General features: G+C 41.6%; 1 protein-coding gene and 1 pseudogene across 1 annotated transcript; both read right to left on the bottom strand.

Moving 5' to 3' along the window:
• Position 1: 1 nt before the first annotated feature.
• Positions 2-795, bottom strand: LOC122022944 (annotated as a pseudogene).
• A 571-nt stretch (positions 796-1,366) lies between these two features.
• On the bottom strand, positions 1,367-2,265 carry LOC122022943 (F-box/LRR-repeat protein At3g48880-like; the record flags this gene model as incomplete). The annotated part of the gene is made up of 2 exons (XM_042581045.1): positions 1,367-1,868; positions 1,952-2,265. Coding segments are annotated over 2 exons (816 nt in total), but the record flags the coding sequence as incomplete, so codon positions are not given.
• Positions 2,266-21,395: the final 19,130 nt, after the last annotated feature.

Raw genomic sequence — 21,395 nt, 5'->3', positions numbered from 1 at the left:
ATCAAGAATATACGTAGTCACCAGCTCTCCTCATTGCAGCGATAACTCGTCAATAAAGATCAATTTTTAGCACAGAAAGGTCTTCCACCCACCAGTCCTGACAATGCATCATTAATTTTCCTGATCTACTATCACATTCTAAGTGAGCTAAACCAGAAACCAATTGCTCCTTGCTAGCGTTGATCGCGATTGCATCTATGCATCGATTCACTATACCGACCTCGTCGACTATGGGAGACTAACCATTAGATGAAGATAAAACTTCCAGGGACTTTTCGAGGCTTTGAAACACAACCTCGTTTAAGAACGCCTCTGCTCTGACGATTAGGTTGCGTTCTTGATATTGTTCAGTCATTTCCAGATACTCGGCAATGCAACGAAATTGGGCAACATTACTCGCCGTGATCTCGAAGTTAGTCCCGTAACAGAACTTAGCGGCGAGTTCAAATGCTTCAGCTCCCCCAGGTACCTCATGAAGCTCTAATCTGGAAAGGTCTGGCTCCCTGGATTCAACTACCATTTTCCAGATTTTTCCACTTCGTGAAACCAGAGGGAACTTGGACAACAATATGCAAAAATTGAAAAGAAAGTTATGAAAAACAATATCAAGATATGTCTGCAGAGCCAGTTTAAGAATGTATACCTTGTGAAATAGGAACGATTGGCCATCCACATAAATAGTTACATCCCCAGCAACGTCCGAGAATATCCTACACAAAACAAAACGACATTTCTTTATAGAGGAAACGCAGCGATGTCACAATTCTAAAGATGCTAAGAACGATACCAAGTCATCAGACTGGCTATTCTCTTTGTCATTGAAATTAAAGAAGGAAAGGCAAAATGACAGGATAATCTCAAGAAACCATCAAGAACCATAAAGATTTGAAGCGAGAAGAAGAAACAAGTTTCAGGAAAAAAAAAAGAAGAGGTTTTCATGAAAAGAGCATTTGCAATAGATGTCCTTCAAAACCAATTAAACTCCATTAAATGCGTGCTTTATTTGACATTAATTGATCATCCGTTATATCATCCCCTGGCAATCGCAAGAACAAGATAGTCGTGATATCACAAGAAAGCGAAGTCGAAGTAGATGACCTCCTACCGATCGGTGCACATAATCGGGGAGAGAGTAAAGAGGTGTCCGGCGTAGCTCCCATGACCTCCTCCCTTCACTTCACTTCACTTCACTTATCCTCTCTCTCTTTCTCCTTCTCTAAACACACTGCAAGATAAAGAGAAAGCGAAGACAGGGTCGTGTTTAGGGACTGAGGGAACAGAAAGAAACTCAAGTGCAGTTCCAACTGTGACCCTCGATAATTCTATAGTTCACAGTATGAATCTCATCAAACCCCTTGGCTACGAATTACGGATCTAAAGTAGATAAAAAGAAAGAGACCTGTAAATCGGACCTACTGCCAATGTTCGAACAGGTGTAAGAATATACGAGCGTCGACCCCTCGTGCTCGAACCGCTCGATGCGTGACACCAGCTTCAGAATCTCGTCGTCCGCCTGGAATCCGAGGCAATCCTTTACGGTCAACGTTTCCAGCTCCCGGCAGCCGCCGATGACCACCAACAGCTCGTCCTTGGTCAAGTAGGACTTGCTCAACTCCAGGTGCTTCAGTTCCAGCAGGCATCGCGCCAGGGCCTTGGCGTCCTCGCGTCCGATTAGCCCGCGCACCTTCAACCCGACGAACCGCGGGCAGTTACGGCCGATCTCGGCGACCGCCTCCAGGAACGAGGAGGGCTTGGTCTCCATCTCCAGATGCTCCAGATCCTTCCACCGCCGCACCAGCTCCGGGATTCGAAGGTCGTCCTCCAGCATCAGGTTGTCCGGCAAAGCCAGCGCCTTCAATCTCGGGCATCTGCGCTAATAATCGATGAGCAAATTCGTCGAACAGGTAGTGAGCGATGAGGGCGACGAAACCAGAAGGAGGCGTAAACTCACTTGACAGAGGCATAGGCGAGGTCGTGGATGGAGGCGGCAGAGGAAAGGGGGAAGGTTAGTTGGTCGACGACGCCGCAGGAGCGGTGGAGGGTGAAACGGAGGAAGGCGGAGAAGGAGAGGGGGGAGTGGAGGCAGTAGCGGAGCGCAAAGGCGCGGGAGAAAGGGCTCCAGGGCGTGAAATCGAGGGAGCGGAAGTTGAGGCGGCGCCAGCAGCTAGGGTCGAGGGAGGCGCGGTACCAGGACTTGCAGACGAAGGGGACGGAGACGGCGAGATCTCCGAGGGCGAGGCAGCGGAAGGGGAAGAGGGAGATGAGGCTGAGGTTTAGGTTTAGGCTGAGAGAAGGGGCACGATATTGGTTTAGGTTTGGAGGGAATTTTGTGAAGTGTTGTAAATTTTGGCCGGTGAAAAAATTAAATTATTTTTTTTTGGTTCATTAACACCGGGTTTTAAAAACCGCTGTTAAAACCGGTGTCTATTAACAAAAAAAAAAAGGCGCTCATAGACACCAGCTAAAAAACCGATGTCTATGAGCGAAAATCTGCGCTCATAGACACCAGTTTTTAGAAAAATCGGTGTAAAATACTCAAAGACATCGGTTTTTGCTTAAAACCGTTGTTGTTCCACCGATGTCTATGAGGATTTTTCTTGTAGTGTAGAAGGCTAGTTCGAGGTTGGTCGGGTGTGGCCAAATGCTAGGCATAGAGACCCATTAGATCACGGTTAACCAGGAGTTGGGTTGGAAATTTTTGGACTTGAGTTTGAGTCAAGTCCAAGCTGGTCAATCGATCAGGCGATCGATTGAACCAGGGTCCAATCGATTAGTCGATCGATTTGGACTGTGCTGCGATTGTGGGAAGGCCCAATCGATCAACCGATCGATTGGGATGTGAAATCGCAAGCACAGAGGATTTCCCAATCGATTAGGCGATCAATTAGGAGCTGCTAATCGATCGGTCGATCGATTTGGCAGCAGAAGCTCTCACACGGATGTGAGAGCATGCACAGAAAGGTGTTGAATTGATCGGGCGATCAATTTAGGCAGTCCCAATCGATCGATCGATCGATTGGTAAGTGACCGTTGCGCAGGATGTAGGTGATGGACGACTACAATAGAGCGGTGCTGACGTGGAAATCGATTGGGGATGAATTCGATCGATTGAGAGCACTGTTTAAAGCCTGGGCGAAGTGTTTTCTTTGCCAAATCTTTGTGATTTCTTTCCTGCGAGCTTACAGCGATCTTCAGTGACTTTCTCCGATCTTCACTGCCAGTTCTTGAAGGCTCTTGGGAGTGTTCTCTCAAGGTTCAAGAGGCAACAATAAGCAACAAGTAAGTAAGAAGAAGTAGTGTTTTCATTTGTATCTTATACTCTCTTCTTGTATTTTTGTTTGTGTTGTTGTGTGAGTTTGTACGAGGCTTCTCTGCCTCGGCTGCGACCGAGAAGGAGTGTTTCATTAGTGGAGATAGCGTCATGTGTGGATCCTTGGATTAGTCACCTCATCTTGAGGTGGATACCAAGTAAATCCGTGTGTTAGCATTGTAGTGTATTTGTATTTTATTTTCCGCTGCATATCAAGATGAAGCAAGCACAAGTGCGTGACAAAACACTATTCACCCCCCCTCTAGCGGGCACATCAGTCCATACAATTGGTATCAGAGCGAGGTCGCTCTTCTACGGACTAACTGCCAAGAGAGCAAGAAGCTAGAGGAAGAAGAAGATGGAGTCCGAAGGATCGCTCTGATGGGATATCCGGATTCCACCTCCATACGACAAAGAGGACTTCAATTTTTGGAGGAACCGATTGGAGACTTGGTTCCAAATAGATTGAAACCAATGGATGGTCTTGGAGGATCCATTTGAAGCTCCAACAGACAAAAAGGGGAAGTGCCTCCGACCTCGACATTGGACCAAGGAACAAAGGGAGCAAGCGGAGGCGGATAAGGAGGTAACAAAATTTTTGTTAAATCTATTACCCTCTAACATAATTTTGAGTGTAGGTGAATTCATGAGTGCAAGTGATCTTTGGAAAAAGATCATTGCCTATCATGATAACCCCACTCAATTTCAAGGAGTGGATGAGCCTAAGAAGAAGGGTTCATTGGCCCAAGAAGAGAAGGACCAATCCGATGTTGACATAAGGTCAACATTCGAGGAGGAGAAGGAAGAAGATGAGAGATCTTCTACATCTTCATTTGAGGAAGAGGCGGAAGTATCCACATCCTCAAGAGTTGAAGAGGTGGAAGCACCCACACCCTCAAGAGGAGAAGAAGAAGAAGAAGACGCAACCTCCACAATCCAAGCTACATCAAATGGAGAATCGAGCATCATCTCTACAAGCAAAGGTATAGAAACTTCAATTGTAAAAAATAAAAACCATATCATTTGCTTTGAGTGTAGGGAGCATGGGCACTACAAGAGCAAGTGCCCCATGTTGGCCAAGAAGAAGACCCAAGTAGTACCCAAGGGCAAGGAGAAGCCCAAGGAGACAATCCCCACAACAAAGAAGAGCAAGGAACACATTGTGTGTTTCTTGTGCAACCAACATGGACATTATCGAAGTCAATGTCCAAAGAGGAAGAAAACAACTAAAGTTAAAGGAGGAAGCACAAGTCAAGAGGGAGCTTTTAAGAGCAAATCCAAGGTAACCTTTAATAGTGCAATTCCTCTTAGTCATGATAAAATGCATGTTAAAAATAACTCTTATCATTTTAATGTAAATTATCATGAAAGTAGGAAGCATGATAGTGTTAAGGGAATATACATTCCTCCTCATGTTAGAACTACCACACCTAAGTTTAGGAAGGTAGATACTATCTTAGGCAATAACTCTAAGGATTATAGATATATGCTAAAATATAGAAATGCTCATAGGGGTCAAGAAAAATCTAAATCTATGGATTTAATGACGGAGAACCAAGTCTTGAGTATAATTTAGAAAGAACCCTAGCAAGAATGGAACATGCTTAGGGGTCAAAATGAGCATAACCTAGGAAAAGCTAGACAAGAGCCATCCAATGGCTATAGAGGTTTGGGATACAAACCTAAAGCCAAGAAGGATGTGATTTCCTTTCATAGGGTTCCATATAGCTATGGGACCAACCCTAGGTATAGAGGTCAAGTCAAAGATACTAGGAAAGCAATCCCTAAGAGTACTTTTGACAAGACTAATGTGACTAAGACTTTCAAGAAGTCTAACAAAGTCTTAAAGAAGGTCACAAGGGAGGTCATCCCTAAAGTTGACCTAGTAAAGGTGACTAAGGCTCTAAAAAGGTCAAATAAAGTCACAAAAAATGTTACAAGGGAAGTTATCCCTAGGAGTGACCTAGTAGAAGTGACCAAGGCCTCTAAGAAGCCTAGAAAGGTCCTTAGGAAGGTATCTAGGGAAGTTATCCCTAGTGAGTATCTAGATCATCCAAGGAGTACCAATAGGTTTTGGGTTCCTAGGAGTATATTCTGTACATCTTAGATGGGTTTAGAGAGTGTCAACTCTAATTGGAAGGGTAGTCAACCCAAGCTTGATGAAATTGGCACTTGGAGAGCATTTTCAAAGGTTCACTAACCTTTGAAAATGAAAAGGATTATTAGTGTTACTCTTCGAAAGAGTAGAATGTGTCAAAATTTGAGGAGTTGAATCTAATTTAAATTGACACACTTGAGAGAAGCAAAAGTAATGACAAATTTGGAATTCAGTATTTTCTTATGGAATTAAGGGAAATGTAAACCTTAATCCAAATGATCACTCTTGGAAAGAGTAACATGTGCCAAATCTTAAGGAATTATGTTTGAATTAAATTGACACAATTTGGAGAATCATATGAACTACCAAGTTGGGATTTTAGTATGTTCTTAGGGAGTCAAGGGCAAATCCAGGCCTAAAATATAAGGTGATTACTCCTTTGGAAGGATAAATATGTCAAAATTTGAGGAATGTGCTTAATTTTAATTGGCATAAATAAATCAAGAGATTAAAGAAATGCCAAGTTGGGGTTTGACACTTTCTTGATGAAATTGGGCAATCTAGGATTTAATTTTAAGATTAGATAAGATTTAAGGACACTTAGATAGGTAATCTAGGTATGTTATTTATGCTAATTTTCCATACTTTGTTTGTCCATCATATGTCATGACATCATATTTATTTTTTCATTCATTTCTATTATGAAAAATACAAAAATACCATGTCATGTCATACATACATCATGTAGCTATAGCTTGCTTTTCGTTTGGAAAATTACTTCTTTTGATGTATGTCATATAGCATCATGCATTATTTTAATTTCCTTGCTATTAAGGACAAATGACATATATTTTAAATGTTAAATATCCCAACAAATGGGATGACACCAAGTGACATCCTAGGTGAATGATCACAAGTTTCATAATGCCTAGAAAGTTATGCATGATCCCTTAGTTTAGGGCAAAACCAAATATACATCTCACAAAGAACCATAAGGTGACTTGTATGTATTTTAGTACACATTAGATACAAGTGAGATGTTAGGATGGTGAACAAAACTCAAGATGTTGATTTAGTGCATCTTGTTGAGTTTTAGGTTCATCAAAACACATAGTTATGTATTTTCCAATCATTGGGAAAGCTAATGTACAAGTCATGTGCATTGAGCCCAAAGAATATGGTTGGATATTAGTTTTTAAAATTCTTTTGAAAACCTTGATGAAGACTATCTTTTGATAGTATTCATCATTGAAAAGTTAGACATAAACTAGGAGAAAACATTGAAGTTTTCAAGAGTTTTCACATTTGTGTCACTCTTTGAAAATAGGAAGTATTTTTATAGAAAACTATTTTTTCTTGATAGAGTATACCCTAAAGAGTCTCTACATGAATTTTCATAATTTTTATAATTTTGTAGAATTTTTGGGGAGTTTCTGAATTTTGCTGAAACTAAATTTCAGAAAATTAGAAACTCAATCGATTAGTCGATCGATTGGGATGGTTTATATCGATCAGTCGATCGATTGGGAAGCCAATCCCCGTGAACAGAGGGTCAGTGGATCGATCATCCAATCGATTGACCCAGGCTGGATTGATCATCCGATCGATTCAGAGGGAATTTCTATGAGCAATAGCTTGCGAAATCGATCAATGGATCGATTGAAGTAGCTTCAATCGATTGGGAAGTCTGATTATGGCTGGAAAAGTTTGATTTCAGCACTTTAAGCCACTTCAAGTTCCAATAACCATTCTAAATCCCTTGGAATACATTTATATACATTTAGGAGGAGTTTTCTTGATGAAAATAGGTATGGATTGGTTAAGATAAATCAAAGTGAAGTTTAGGATGGGGTTTAGTTTCAATTTCAAATTTTGGAACCTCAAAACTTTAAGTTTTGGTTTTCAAGGGTCATTAACCATTCCTAACCCTTTGGAATACACTTGTATATATTTAGGGGGAGCTTTCATGATGAAAGCAAGTATGGATTGGTTATGGTAGACTTAGGTGAAGTTTAGGTTGGGGTTTAGTTTCATTATTAAATTTTGAACCTCAAAACTTTAAGTTTTGATTTTCCTAACTGTTTAGGAACTCCAAGTCATTGTTGGTGCAATGACAGAAGTTTGACCATGTTTTTAGGGGGAGTTACTCCTTGAATGCATGAAAATTCACTTTCAAGAACCTTGGAAGGGGGTTAAACCTTCGTGATGGATGATAATACTCAGGGTCGAATATTGGGGAACAATGGAAGATTGGTTATCTTCATTGCTAGGATGATAAATGCTCTCGGATGAGCATTGTGGAGTAGGTTACTGCTCAAGGGGGAGCATTGGATTAATGAAGGAGATCGGACCTTCATTGGTAAAATGAAAAATGCTCTTGGATGAGCATTGAGAAGAAGATTACTGCTCAAGGGGGAGCATTGAATACAATGAATGGGAGTTTCATTGGGAAGTTGATGCATGCTCTAGGATTGTGAAGTGAAATAGAGCTCAAGGGGGAGCTTTGGCGGCAATGAAGAATATGATATCTTCATTGTGGGGTTGTTAACAACATATGAGGTTGTAAACAACGTAGAGTTAACTCTTATGAAGAAGAGTGTGTTTTCTTGGTTTGATGTGTGACAAAGGGGGAGGATGGAAGGTTAAGTTAGGCTTTCATCCCAAGAAGGGGGAGTTTGTCCTCTAGGAAAGGGAAAGGATGAAGGAAACCTTCATTCATGCTTTATCATGGAGTTAACGCTATGGGAATTAGCCTTGTGATAAAGAAGAGGTTAAGGCTATGGGATTTAGCTTAGAGGTATTGTCAAACATCAAAAAAGGGGAGATTGTTGGGGCAATTTCCCTAGGTCAAGGTTGACCAGTTTGACTAAGCTTGAGTTGAGCCAAGCTTGAGTCGGGATTTGAGTTTTGATATTTGACAATATAAGGAGATTGCTGGAGCAATCATTTGGTTATGGAGATGGTCAAAGGGTTGACCAAGTTGATGAGAATACAAGTCAAGTAGGTCAAGGTTGACAGGAGACTTGACTGGGAAAGTCTTAACTAGAGGTTAGGCATTAGGAAAGTCCTGGTGAGGAGCCAGGAAACAGGAAAGTCCTATTGAGGAACTAGGCAGGAGAAAGTCCTGATGAAGAGCCAGGCATTTGGAAAGTCCTAGTGAGGAGCTAAGCAAGGAGAAAGTCCTGGTGAGGAGCCAGGCAATTGGAAAGTCCTGGTGAGGAGTCAGGCAGTTAGAAAGTCCAAGTGTGATCTTGGCAAAGAATGTAAGTCCAAGCATGTTGTCTTGGCAAGGTAAGTCCTAGTGTGACTTGGCAAGGAAAACTCGACAACTAGGATGAGGCCGAAGGAAGCTCCTAAAGGCAAGACGTGAAGGATGGGAGATATCCAAGGGACACAAGGCTGATGGAGGAGGCTAGAAGGCTAGTTCGAGGTTGGTCGAGTGTGGTCAAATGCTAGGCATGGAGACCCAACAGGTCACGGTTGACCAGGAGTTGGGTTGGAGATTTTTGGACTTGAGTTTAAGTTAAGTCCAGGCTGGTCAATCGATCAGGCGATCGATTGAACTAGGGTCCAATCGATCAGTCGATCGATTTGGACTGTGCTGCAATTGTGGGAAGGCCTAATCGATCGACCGATCGATTGGGATGTGAAATTACGAGCATAGAGGCTTTTCCCAATCGATCAGGCAATCGATTGGGAGCTGCAAATCGATCGGTCGATTGATTGGGCAGCAGAAGCTCTCACGCGGATGCGAGAGCACAGAAAGATGCTGAATCGATCGGGTGATCGATTCAAGCAGTCCCAATCGATCGATCGATCGATTGGTAAGTGATCATTGCGCAGGATGTAGGTGATGGACGGTTGCGATGGAGCGGTGCTGACGTGGCAATCGATTGGGGATGAATTCAATCGATTGGGAGCACTGTTTAAAGCTTGGGCGGAGCGTTTTCTTCGCCAGATCTTTGCGATTTCTTTCCTGCGAGCTTACAGTGATCTTCAGCGACTTTCTTCGATCTTCACCTCCAGTTCTTGAAGGCTCTTGGGAGTATTCTCTCAAGGTTCAAGAGGCAACAATAAGCAACAAGTAAGCAAGAAGAAGTAGTGTTTTCATTTGTATCTTGTACTCTCTTCTTGTATTTTTGTTTGTGTTGTTGTGTGAGTTTGTATGAGGCTTCTCCGCCTCCGACTGCGATCGAGAAGAAGTGTTTCATTAGTGGAGATAGAGTCGTGTGTGGATCATTGGATTAGTCACCTCATCTTGAGGTGGATATCAAGTAAATCCGTGTGTCAGCATTGTAGTGTGTTTGTATTTTATTTTCCGCTACATATCAAGACGAAGCAAGCACAAGTACACGACGAAACGTTATTCACCCCCTGTAGTGGGCACATCGGTCCCTACAATGTGACCCCTGTTTAGGTGTCATTAAATGAGATAAAAGGGTTGATGGGCCTAGTGGTCTGCTCTGCTATACTCTACCAAGTATACTGGTTGACTCGTCCAGGAAGACTAGTTAGATTGACTCAGTCAGGAAGACTGATCAACTTTGATAGGCTCGTGCGATCGGTAAGTGGGGAGGGGTGAATTTCTTGTAAATTAAAATGGAAAAATTCTTCTTGTTCTTTCTACGTAGATTAGTCGCACGATAATAATTATAATAACAATAAATGAACAACTAATAAAATAAAGAATAGATAAAAGGCCAGAGGTTTACTTGGTTACAACCTAGGTGGTTGTTAATCCAAGGTGTCGAAAAATCACTAGCGGATCTCCTTCATTGAAGGCGGAGAAGCTTTTTGCACACTTGAACGCTTAGAAAGTTGCTAGAAAATAAATACCAAAGTTGTTGAATATTTCCTACCTCTAGGGGCCTTTTTATATCTCTTGGAAAATCCTATCCGTAGCTTGAAGGCGCCTCTAAAGAGGTCCAAGGTGCTTTTCATCAGATAAATTTTATTCGTTGAGGATAAAGCTTATCCAGGGCTAACAACTATCGGAAGATGCCTTCAAAGGATGGAAGTTTGTACTATTCATCAAATGCACCTTACAGCCATGGAAGGTGCCTTCCACAGAGAAACACGGGGGTACCTTCAACTCTGTTGAAGGTGCCTCTAGCAGTTGTTACAGCACTCCCTTTGCTCTTTTACTACTCTGATCATCTGACTGATTTCGTCCATCCAGAATTGGGCTCACCCAGACCCATCTTCCGGCCTTCTTCTCAAGTAGGCTTCCTCCCCAGCTTCTCATCCCTCGAATGTTATGCACGAGCACCTCGTCCCTCGAACGCACCTCGTCCCTCGAACGCACCGAGCCCGTCAACTGCCCCCCATGCCGTCCTTCTCACTAGCTACATCTTCTGCTCAACTTCTTGCATTTCTAAGCTTGTGCACACTTATGCACAAGGATCAAATACAACAGGACCTAACTAAATTTGATTGATCACATCAAAACTACCCCGAGGTTCTAATAGACTTGACCAAGCTAGGAAGACTAGCGAATCGAATGCTATACTCTACTAGGAAAACTAGTTAGCTTGACCAAGCCAGGAAGACTAGTGGATTGGATGCTCTGTTATGCTAGGAAGACTAGTTGGCTCGACCAAGCCAATAAGACTGATGGGTTATACTCTGATCTACTAGGAAGACTGGTCGGTACTGCCAGTCGGCTCTAGTCTGAGTCAGCCCTAGAATACTGCTAGTTGACTTTGGAATTTTATCGGTCGACTCTGGTCTAGGTTGGACCTGGAAGAATGCCGGTCGACCCTGGTCTAGGTTGATTTTGGAATACTATCAGTCAACTCTAAAATACTGTCAGTTAGCCCTAATTTAGGTCGACCCTAAAATATTATTGGTTGGCTCTGGTCTAAGTCAGCCCTGGAATACTGTCAGTTGACTCTGGAAAACTGTCAGTCGACTCTGGTCTAGGTCGACCCTAGAATACTACTGGTCGGCTTTGGAATATTATCAATCAACTTTGGTTTGGGTCAACCTTGGAATATTACCAATCGGCTCTGAAATATTATCAGTTGGCTCTGGTTTAGGCCAGCTCTAGAATATTTTTGATCGACTCTAGTCTAGGTCAGCCTTGGAATACTGTCGATAAACTCTGGAATACTGTTGGTCGACTCTGGTCTGGACCAACCCTGGAATACTGTCGGTTGGCTCTGGTCTAGGTTAGCCCTAGAATACTGTTAGTTAGCTCTGGTTTGGGTCGGCACTGGAACGCTGCTGGTCAGCTCTAGATGGTTATTGACATCTCTTGACTTTAACCCAACTCAGTATGCCATTTTGACCTTCTTTACCCTCATGACAGCTTTAATACTCATCGTATCACAAGCCTCCCCTTCAAGTTTATTCGAAAGAGACACGAGTCTGATTGACTAGACAATCTATTATTCGGTTGAATCACCCCAACTGGCTAGATTAAGTTTGGATGGAACTTAGTATAAAATTCAAGCTTTAGACTTATCTATGTGATAACATGGATGGATAATCTCAAGCTGCCAAGTAAGATGGATGAGATGCTTGAGATGAGTGATGAGTAGATCATTGAGTGCCGAGCAAAGCGGCAAGGGCGATGAGTGCCGAGCAGAGCGGCAAGTGCCTAGCAGAGCGGCGATGAGAGAGTAGTGCCAAGCAGAGAAGAAAGTGAGACGAATGTTGAGCAAAACAACAAGCAGAGCGGTGAGCGAGACGAGCACCAAGTAGAGTGGCGAGTGAGACGAGTGCCCAGCAGAGCGACAATAAGAGAGTAGTATTGAGCAGAGCGATGATTTGAGCAACGAGCGAGACTAGTGCCGAGAAGAGCGGTGAGCGAGATGAGTACCGAGCTAAGTGGCGATGAGAGAGTAGTATCGAGCAGAGTGGCAATGAGATAGTAGTGCCAAGCAAAGCGGTGAAGAGAGATCAGTGCCAAGTAGAGTGGTGGGTGTCAAGCAAAGCGACGATGAGAGAGCAATGCCAAACATGTTAGAGTGTATACTAAAAGCCTAGCTTTTGTAAACATTTATTTGTTGAAATAAAAGAATCACATTGGTCAATATCTGCATTTATTTGTTAAATGTAATTATTCAATTAATTTATATAGTAGACAATATGGAGTGTGGTATCACACTCAGAAGATCATGTTACTGGTTCTCTATAAATTGCTCGCGACTAAAATGAAAAGGAACAAACCATCAGAATAGTCGTAGTGTAATTAAGTATTAGTTTATCTTGACTAATAAATTACACTGATACACTTTAAGTGTATTGAGTAGGACCATTTAGGTAAGTTTTTTTTGTACTGACTTAGTAAAAGAACTAGACCTTAGTTATTATGGAAGTGTGTGCTCTTAATCCTAATATAATAACAAGCACATATATTTAATATTTATTTCTTTGACTTATCAAAGGGTGAGGTTTAGCTCGATAAATCAATATGCCCGATAAGTTGAGAAATGATATTACTTATAGTGTGTGTTGTTGATTATAGAAGGAATCTGTGTCCTAGTTATCTAGGTTGAGAATGCCCCCAAGAGGAGCTCATAAGGATTGCCATGTTAAATCCTGCAGGTGGACCTAGTCCGACATGACAATGAAGTTGAGTGGTACTACTCTTAGAGCTAGATATTAATTAAGTGAGTTGTCAGTAACTTACTTAATTAGTGGACATTCGTAATCTTAAACACAGGGAGACTAACACACTCATGATAAGAAGGAGCTCATAATGTAATTTGGGATTGGTGCGGTAGTGCGGTAATAACTCTCTAGTGGAATGAGTTATTATCGATGAACTTGAGTTGTGTGTTCGGGGCGAACACGGGATACTCAAGCTCATCGGAAGGCCAAAACCAATTTCTCCTCTAGGTCCCTGTCGTAGCCTCATTAAAGCCTCAAGTCCATCCAAAGAAAGGCCCGTCTTGGTGTCCAAGAAGGGGGTCGGCCCATTGCTTGGTGACCAAGCAATGGCCGACCACATCTCCTTTTAATAGGGTCGACCCTATTGCTTGGTGACCAAGCATGTAGGGGCCGGCCACAATTATTTCAAATAGGAAGGGTGTTTTGAATTTTTAAAATCTTCTCTTTGTAGAAAATTATAAGTTTTAAAAGAGAGGTTTTAATTTTTTAAAACTTTCCTTATTTGAATTAGGCCACATGTTTTAATAGAGAGTTTTACAAGTTTTAAAACTTTCCTTTTTTAGCCATCCTCATGGTTTAAGAAAAAAAGGGAAATAAGTTTTAAAATTAAAATTTTCTATCATCATGTTAAAAAAGGAAATTTTGTTAGAGAAGTTTTAAATTTTAAAATATGGTTTTAATTTTTAAAACTTTCCTTTTTTAACTCCTACTTTAGGAAAGAGAGCTTGTAAATTTTATAAGAAGATTTCTTCTTGTAAAATTTTTAAAAATTATATTTCCTTTATTCCCTTGATGAGGTGGTCGGCCACCTTGCTTGGTGCCCAAGAAAGGGGCCGACCATAATAAAATAAATTAAAATCATCACAAAATCAAATTTGTTGATTGATTCAATCAAGAGGAAAGAAAAGGAAAAATTAAAAGGGAAAAGGAAAAACTCTTGGATGATTTTTTTTTTTGTAAAAAGTTTTTCCTTATTTGCCTTGGGAAAGTAATATAAAAGAAGGGGTGAGGGGGGCTTCATGAGACACAACTCTTATTCTTGCTTGGAGATCTCTTGGTGGTCGGCCCTCTCCCTTTCCCTTTGCTCTCTTCTCCTTGGTGGTGGTGGTGGTGGCCAGATTTTAGAAGAAGAGGAGGAAGCTTTTGGGTGGTGTTCATCTTGGAGGATCGTCGCCCACACGACGTCCAAGGCGAGGCGAGGAATACAGCAGAAGATCTTGAGGTCATTAGCTTACAAAAAGAAGGTATAACTAGTAGTTTTCTTCAGCATCATACTAGTTATTTTCTTTGTAAGAATTCTAAATACAAGAGCCAATTAGATCTAGTTTATCAAATTTATTTTTCGAGTTTGTGTTTTCTTCTTTTTCGAATTTGTGATTCGATTGTTCTTTTTGGTTAACCTAGAGTTATTTAAGGAAATTAAATATTAGCTTTCCTTAAAAGGCTTTGACTAGGCGGTGGTGGTTGCTCCCATATCCAAGAAGGCCATGTGCCTTGCCATGCAGTCCTGGAAGCCAATTTTGGAAATTAATATTTAATGGAATTAATAACCTAGGTGGATTTGAATCAATAGTGTTAAGTTCCATTTGCGATTCAAATCTAAACCATTAAGAACAGATAAGTTAAATTTTGAATCAATGATGTTAAGTTCCGTCTGTGATTCCTAATTTAACTTTTAAAGAACACAATAGGTTATTTAAGGAAATGTTCAACACTTGTACAAAAAATTTTATACAGTGGAACCGGTACGTTTTCCTAGGACTAACCAACAAAGCAGAGCGGTGAGTGCCGGGCAAAGCGATGAGTGAGACAAGTGTCGGGCATAGCAGCGAATGAGACGAATGTCGAGCAGAGCAGTGAGTGAGACAAGTGTCGGGTAGAGCGGTAAGTGAGATGAGTTCTGAGTAGTGTGATGAGTGAGACGAGTGTCGAGCAGAGCGACAATGAAAGAGTAGTGTATGTTGGAACCCCAAGGTTATTTTTGGTGTGATCAACCAAGTTAGGTTAAGTCCTGTTATGTTCTGATCCCTGTGTCTAAGTGTCTAGAGCTTAGGAGCAAAGGAAGTCGAGCGGAAGACGCGACTAGTGAGAAAGATGGCACAGGAGAGAGTCGATGGACTTGATGCGTCCGAGGGACGAGACGCTACGGAAGAGTACGTCGATGGACGAGAAGGACAAGCATGATGCTCGAGGGACGAGAAGCTGAAGTTGAAGCCTGCTTGAGGAGAATGCCGAAATTGGGTTCAGGTGAGCTTTATTTATGTTGGCCAAAATCACCGAGGCGATCGGAGCAGCGGAAGAGCTAGAGTAGAGCTATGGAGCTACTAGAGGTGCCTTTAACAGGAGTTGAAGGTGTCTCCATAACCTTTAGGCAGAAGGCGCCTTCAATGGCTAAAGGCGCCTTTAACCAGCCATAGAAGGATGGCTAGCTATGGAAGACGCCTTCGACCAGGCAATCTGGTCGTTAGCGGAAAGGATAAAGTTTTATCCTTTGCCTCGCTGGAGGCACTTTCCAGCCTTATGGAAGGCGCCTTCAGCCTGAGGATAAGTTTTACCAAGGGCTATCAAAAGGCCCCTGGACCTAGGAAAGATGTAACAACCTGTGTATTGATTTCCTAGCAATAGTTTGAGCTGTTAACGAGTGTAAGAGGCTTTTCCACCTTTAGTGAAGGAGATTCTTAAGAGCTGTCATTTGTCTTGGATTAACAACCACCTAGGTTATAACCAAGTAACTATGGTGCCTCTTTTTCTTTAGTTTCTTATTGTTTTATTTTTATGCTATTGTTGTTAACCTGAGTTGAAAGATTGAGAAAGGTATTGCTTTAAGTGTTTCAGGCAACTCAACTCTCTAGCCGGCCGACCCGATCCAACAAGTGGTATCAGAGCCTAACACTTCAAGAGGACTAACCGCCAAACGAAGCACATGAGATGGGTGGATCAAGCATCCACCCACCAAATTTTGAGGGGGACTTCACCAATTGGAAAAGAAGATGGAGGTATTTTTCAAGACTGATTTTGATTTATTTTTAATAATAGTGTTTGGTTTTGTAGCACCCAAAGGTAAAGATAAATACCACTGGACCAAAAAAGAGCAAGCTGATTTCGTGGCAAACGGCAAAGCAGAGTTCCATCTGCTAAGCATTCTACCGCCACAAGAAGTCAATCAGATCGGAGCCTATAAGTCTGCAAAGGAACTCTGGGAGAAGTTCCTGGAACTACACGAAGGAACCTCGGAGGCGAAACTCGCAAGACAGGATCTGCTCAGAAACCATATCAGCAACATCAAACTGGAACAAGGTGAAACAGTTGCACACCTTCATTCAAGGATCAAGGAGCTCATCATTGGACTCACGAATCTCGAAGAAAAAGTAAGTAATCGAGATTCACTAAGGTTTGCGCTTAATGCATTCCCTAGAAATACTGAATGGGCATCATTAGTAATAGGCATCATTAGTATGCCTATTACATATCTAAGGATTTAGATTTAACTATGTTAGAAGAATTATTTTCTACCTTTGAAGTCCACGAAACAAGATGTACAAATCCAAAGGAGCTGAATCACAATATTTCCCTTAAGGCAAAGATGGACGAACAAACTTCAGAATCCTCTCTCGACGACAATGAAATGGTGATGATGGTAAGACAGTTTAAGAAATTATTTAAAACTCAAAAATCTAACCATCTGCAATGTAGAAAGAAAAGGACAATCAAATGCTACCACTATAATGAAGGAGCGCACGTTAAAGACAACTGCTCTAAGTTAAAGATCAACGAGAAGGGCAAAGGCAAGAATAAGAAGCTCATCCAAAAGAACAAATACAAGACCCTAAAGGCAACGTGGGATGAAACGTCGTCTGAATTGGAGGTCGAAGCCTTTTTCGGACTCGCGTTGATGGCAAGTTATCAAGAAGATGAACACGAAGAAAGCTCTTCCGAAATGAGCATCGAGAGCATCGATGAAAGGGGAGCTACATCAGAAGAAAGCAACAGTTTAGGGGGAGCTACGGATGACGAGATCGACAAGGTAAGTCAGGTACGATCTCTTCCACCTGGTAAGCTATTCAAATTTGTTAAGTTCTTATCAAAAAATTATTGCAAGTAAGAAAAAGAAAACATAGATTTGAAAATACAATTGTCCAAAGCATGTCTGCTAGATTTATATGATAATTTGAAAATAGAAAATGATAAATTAAAAATAGAGATAGAATATCTAAAAAATCGTGCATGCTCATATAATGAAAATATTAGGAAATATAAAAATCTAAACTGGTATCTTAGATTTGACAAGGTTCAAATTAGAAAAATACTCAAAAGTTATGTACCCCATAAATTTCTAATTAATCAAGAAGGAAGAAACCTATATTGGGTTCCAAAAACTTGTATAAATTAAAGTTTAATTTGACTTAGGGCTTTCATAGAATACATTAAATATTTGATTTCATTATGAGACTTTGTCTAGAAGTAGTTGATGATCCAATAACCAAGAAGGCCTAGTGCCTTGCCACAGTCTGGAAGTCAATTAATGAAATAAAATGTTTAATTGACAAACTGATAAACATGATATAGTTAGTTAAAATAATACTTTCAATTTTTGTCAATTTCATAACTTAGAAAATTTTTTCAAAACTTAAAGTTTCAAAAAATTGTTGCAAATTTTTTAAAAAAGTGATATCAAAACAATTTCCAATTTTTTTTTCAAATTTTTGAAAACTTGATAAGTTTTTTAACTTACTTTTTGTTTTTGGATAGTTACCCTTAGCTTTTTGTTACCCCAATTTTTTATGTGATCAAAGGGGGAGAAGGAAAGATTAAGTCTAGGGGGAGGTACTAGTTAAAATTTTAAATTTTAAAATTAATCTTTTTGCGCTTTAATTGCATACTTGTATTTTTATTTCTTTAACTTTATATTCATTTACCCTAACTTAACTTGGGTTGCTCACATCAAAAAAGGGGGAGATTGTTGGAACCCCAAGGTTATTTTTGGTATGATCAACCAAGTTAGGTTAGGCCCTGTTATGTTCTGATCCCTATGTCTAAGTGTGCAGGAGCTTAGGAGCACAAGAAGTCGAGCAGAAGACGCGGCTAGCGAGAATGACAGCACGAGAGAGAGCCGACGGGCTCGGTGCGTCCGAGGGATGAGACGTTGCGAAAGAGTACGCCGGTGGACGAGAAGGACTTGCGCGGTGTTTGAGGGATGAGAAGTTGGAGTGGAAGAATGCTCGAGGAGAAGACCGAAATTGGGTTCGAGTGAGTCTTATTTCGGTTGACCGAAATCACCCAGGCGATCAAAGTAGCGGAAGAGCTAGAGTGAAGCTATGGAGCTGCTAGAGGCGCCTTCAACTCCTGTTGAAGGCGCCTCTAGGACCTTCAGGCAGAAGGCACCTTCAATGGTTGAAGGTGCCTTCAACCAGCCATGGAAGGCACCTTCCATGGCTATGGAAGGCACTTTCGACCAGGCAATCTGGCCATTGGCGGAAAGGATAAAGTTTTATCCTTTGCCTCGCTAGAGGTGCCTTCCAACCCTATGGAAGGCGCCTTCAGCCTGAGGATAAGTTTTGTCAGGGGCTATAAAAAGACCCCTGAACCTAAGTAAGATATAACAACTTGTGTATTGATTTCCTAGCAATAGTCTGAGTTGTTAACGAGTGTAAGAGGCTTCTCCTCCTTCAGTGAAGGAGATTTTTAAGAGTAATTATTTGTCTTGGATTAACAACCACCTAGGTTGTAACCAAGTAACTTTGGTGCCTCTTTTCTTTAGTTTCTTATTATTTTATTTTTATGCTATTGCTGCTATTCTGAGTTGAAAGATCAAGAAAGGTATTGTTTTAAGTGTTTCAGGCAACTTAACCTTCTCCAGCCAGCCGACCCGATCCAATAGTGTCTGGCAGAGTGGCGATGAGAGAGTAGTGCCAAACAAAGCGACGATGAGAGCAGCGAGCGAGATGAGTGTCGAGTAGAGCGGAGAGCGAGATGAGTACCAAGCAAAGCGGCGATGAGAGAGAAATGCCAAGTAGAGTGGCGAGTGTCGAGTAGAGCGACGATGAGAGGGTAGTTCCAAGCAAAGTGACGAGTGCCGAGCAAAGCGCTGAATGAGACGAGTGTCGAGAAGAGCAGTGAGTGAGATGAGTGTCAGATAGAGCGGCGAGTGAGACAAGTACCGGGTAGAGCGGAAAGTGAGAAGAGTATCGGGCAGACGAGTGTTGGGTAGAGTGGTGAGTGAGATGAGTGTCGGGCAAAGCGGCGAGTGAGACGAGTGTCAGGTAGAGCGGCAAGTGAGATGAGTGAAGAGTAAAGCAGCGAAGAGAGAGTAGTGTTGAGCAGAGCAACGAGTGAGATGAGTGTCAGGTAGAGTTGCGAGTGAGACAAGTGTCGAGCAAAGCAGCAAGTGAGATGAGTGCCTAGCAGAGCAACGAGTGAGACGAGTGCATAGTAGAGCGGCGAGTGAGATGCTTTGATTGGAGTTAGTCGGGAGCTATGTTCAAATGAGCTAAAGTAGGGGGACCTGCCCTAGTGAGTTGAGGTTGGTCGCGTGAGTCATGCACACTTATAACTCATCGCTGGAATGAGAGTCCGAAACCCAACCGGATAGTTGTTGGGGTGCGTGAGTCATGCATGTTTATACCTCATCATCAGGATAAGAGTCTGGAACCCAATCAGATGGTCGTTGGTGTTGGATCATGAGCATGTGAGAGGGGGTGAATGGTATTCGTCGCCTTTTTCAAAATTAGAGTTTGCAATAGAAAAAAAAATAAGGAACAAAAGTGAGAAAAGGAGAAAACAAGCACTAACACAAATAACTCATACTTCAAGGCTCTCACTCATTGAGTGTTTTCATTGGGAAATCACTATCAATTCAAAAATGAGTTGGAAAACTTGAGTACACGAACTATAAAATGAAAGATTACCGACAACAAGATAGTATGAATAGAATTCCTTGATCATAGGTTGTGGAAGGAGCGTTACAACGTCATAGGAGCTTCTTCGGAGCAATGTACAGGAATGAAAGTCATAAAAATTGATGTGTTGAAGCTGCTGATCAAAGCCTCCTTTTATAGCCCCATCCAGGCACATGGATCCCCTCTTAGGCGCCTAGACTGTGATGACATGGCGAGCTCTCGTCGAAACTTCATCCCTGAAGTTTATCCACCTCCGGACGCCCTGACCCCTTCTAATCGCCTGGACCATTGACGGGGATTCAGTCAGTCTTCTGAATGAGTTTTGTCAGTCCAGGTGCCTGGACCAACTTTAGGCGACCGGACCGCTCGGGTGCCTAGCCAGGCACCCGCCTGGTCGAAACTCGTCCGAGCACCTGGACCAACTCCGGGTGCCTGGACCCACTTTTCACCTTTATCTTTCCTAAAAAAAGAGTTAGTCCAAGAAACTATAATATGTTTATCCTGCAAAACAAAATTAGTATAATAAGGTTGTAGTATTAATTAGATCTTGTCTCCCCGAGACAAGGATCTAGTCATGGTCTCAACTTAGGTTTCCCAAATGAACCTAAGTCAGACTGACATCTATTGTTCTCTCAACTAGGAGCGTGTTCTCATTGGATCTCTTCTCCAGTTGCTTATCTGTTACTTACCAACTATAGTCGCTTGACTTACCTTTGACCCACTAGGTCTTCCTATCAGTTGTCAGATCTGCAGACCCAACTAAATTTCATACGGCTGTCAGGTTCCTATAATCCAATCAAACTTTTCATCAGATATCGGGCCACTCCTTGACCTATCTGGACTTTGTACCATCTATCAGGTCCAACGAACCTAGCTGGATTTTAACCTGGTGTCAAGTTCTCCAAATCTGTCAACTCCTACACACTTGGTCAAGTAATTAAATCACAAAACTCTAACTTTAATCCACTTGTCATTCATCAAAATCTGAGTTTGATCATTATTGAAATTGCACCAACAGTTGAAATGTGTGATCAATGAATGCTTATAACTCATTGCTAGGATGAGAGTCTAAAACTCAATTGAATGGTCATTGGGGTGCGTAAGTCATGCACGCTTATAATTCATCACTAGGATAAGAGTCTGGAACCCGATCGTAGGGTTATTGGGGCGACTGAACACTATGTGAAAATGGACAATAGACTTCACCACTGTTTACTTCGTCAATCAGCAATTGCGAAGTAATATATGATAATCAACTTCGATAATAAATTTGATGCAGTAAATATAATTTTATACTTCATAGGTTTAAAAATGTGGACCTCACTTCTAATTTTATCTGACTTTTTACTTCATACTATATATTCGGAGAAGTAATAAGTTATCAAATAAATTTTATATGGATAATTGATCAAGTAATAAGTTAAATGAATTAATATTAGTGTTATAGTTGGTTAAAAGTTGAATTGGTTTATTA

Source organism: Zingiber officinale, chromosome 9B (genome assembly GCF_018446385.1).
Source record: "Zingiber officinale cultivar Zhangliang chromosome 9B, Zo_v1.1, whole genome shotgun sequence".
Classification (NCBI taxonomy): domain Eukaryota; kingdom Viridiplantae; phylum Streptophyta; class Magnoliopsida; order Zingiberales; family Zingiberaceae; genus Zingiber; species Zingiber officinale.
Note: the sequence above shows the minus strand (reverse complement) of the source record. Positions and strands in the feature narration are given on the sequence as shown.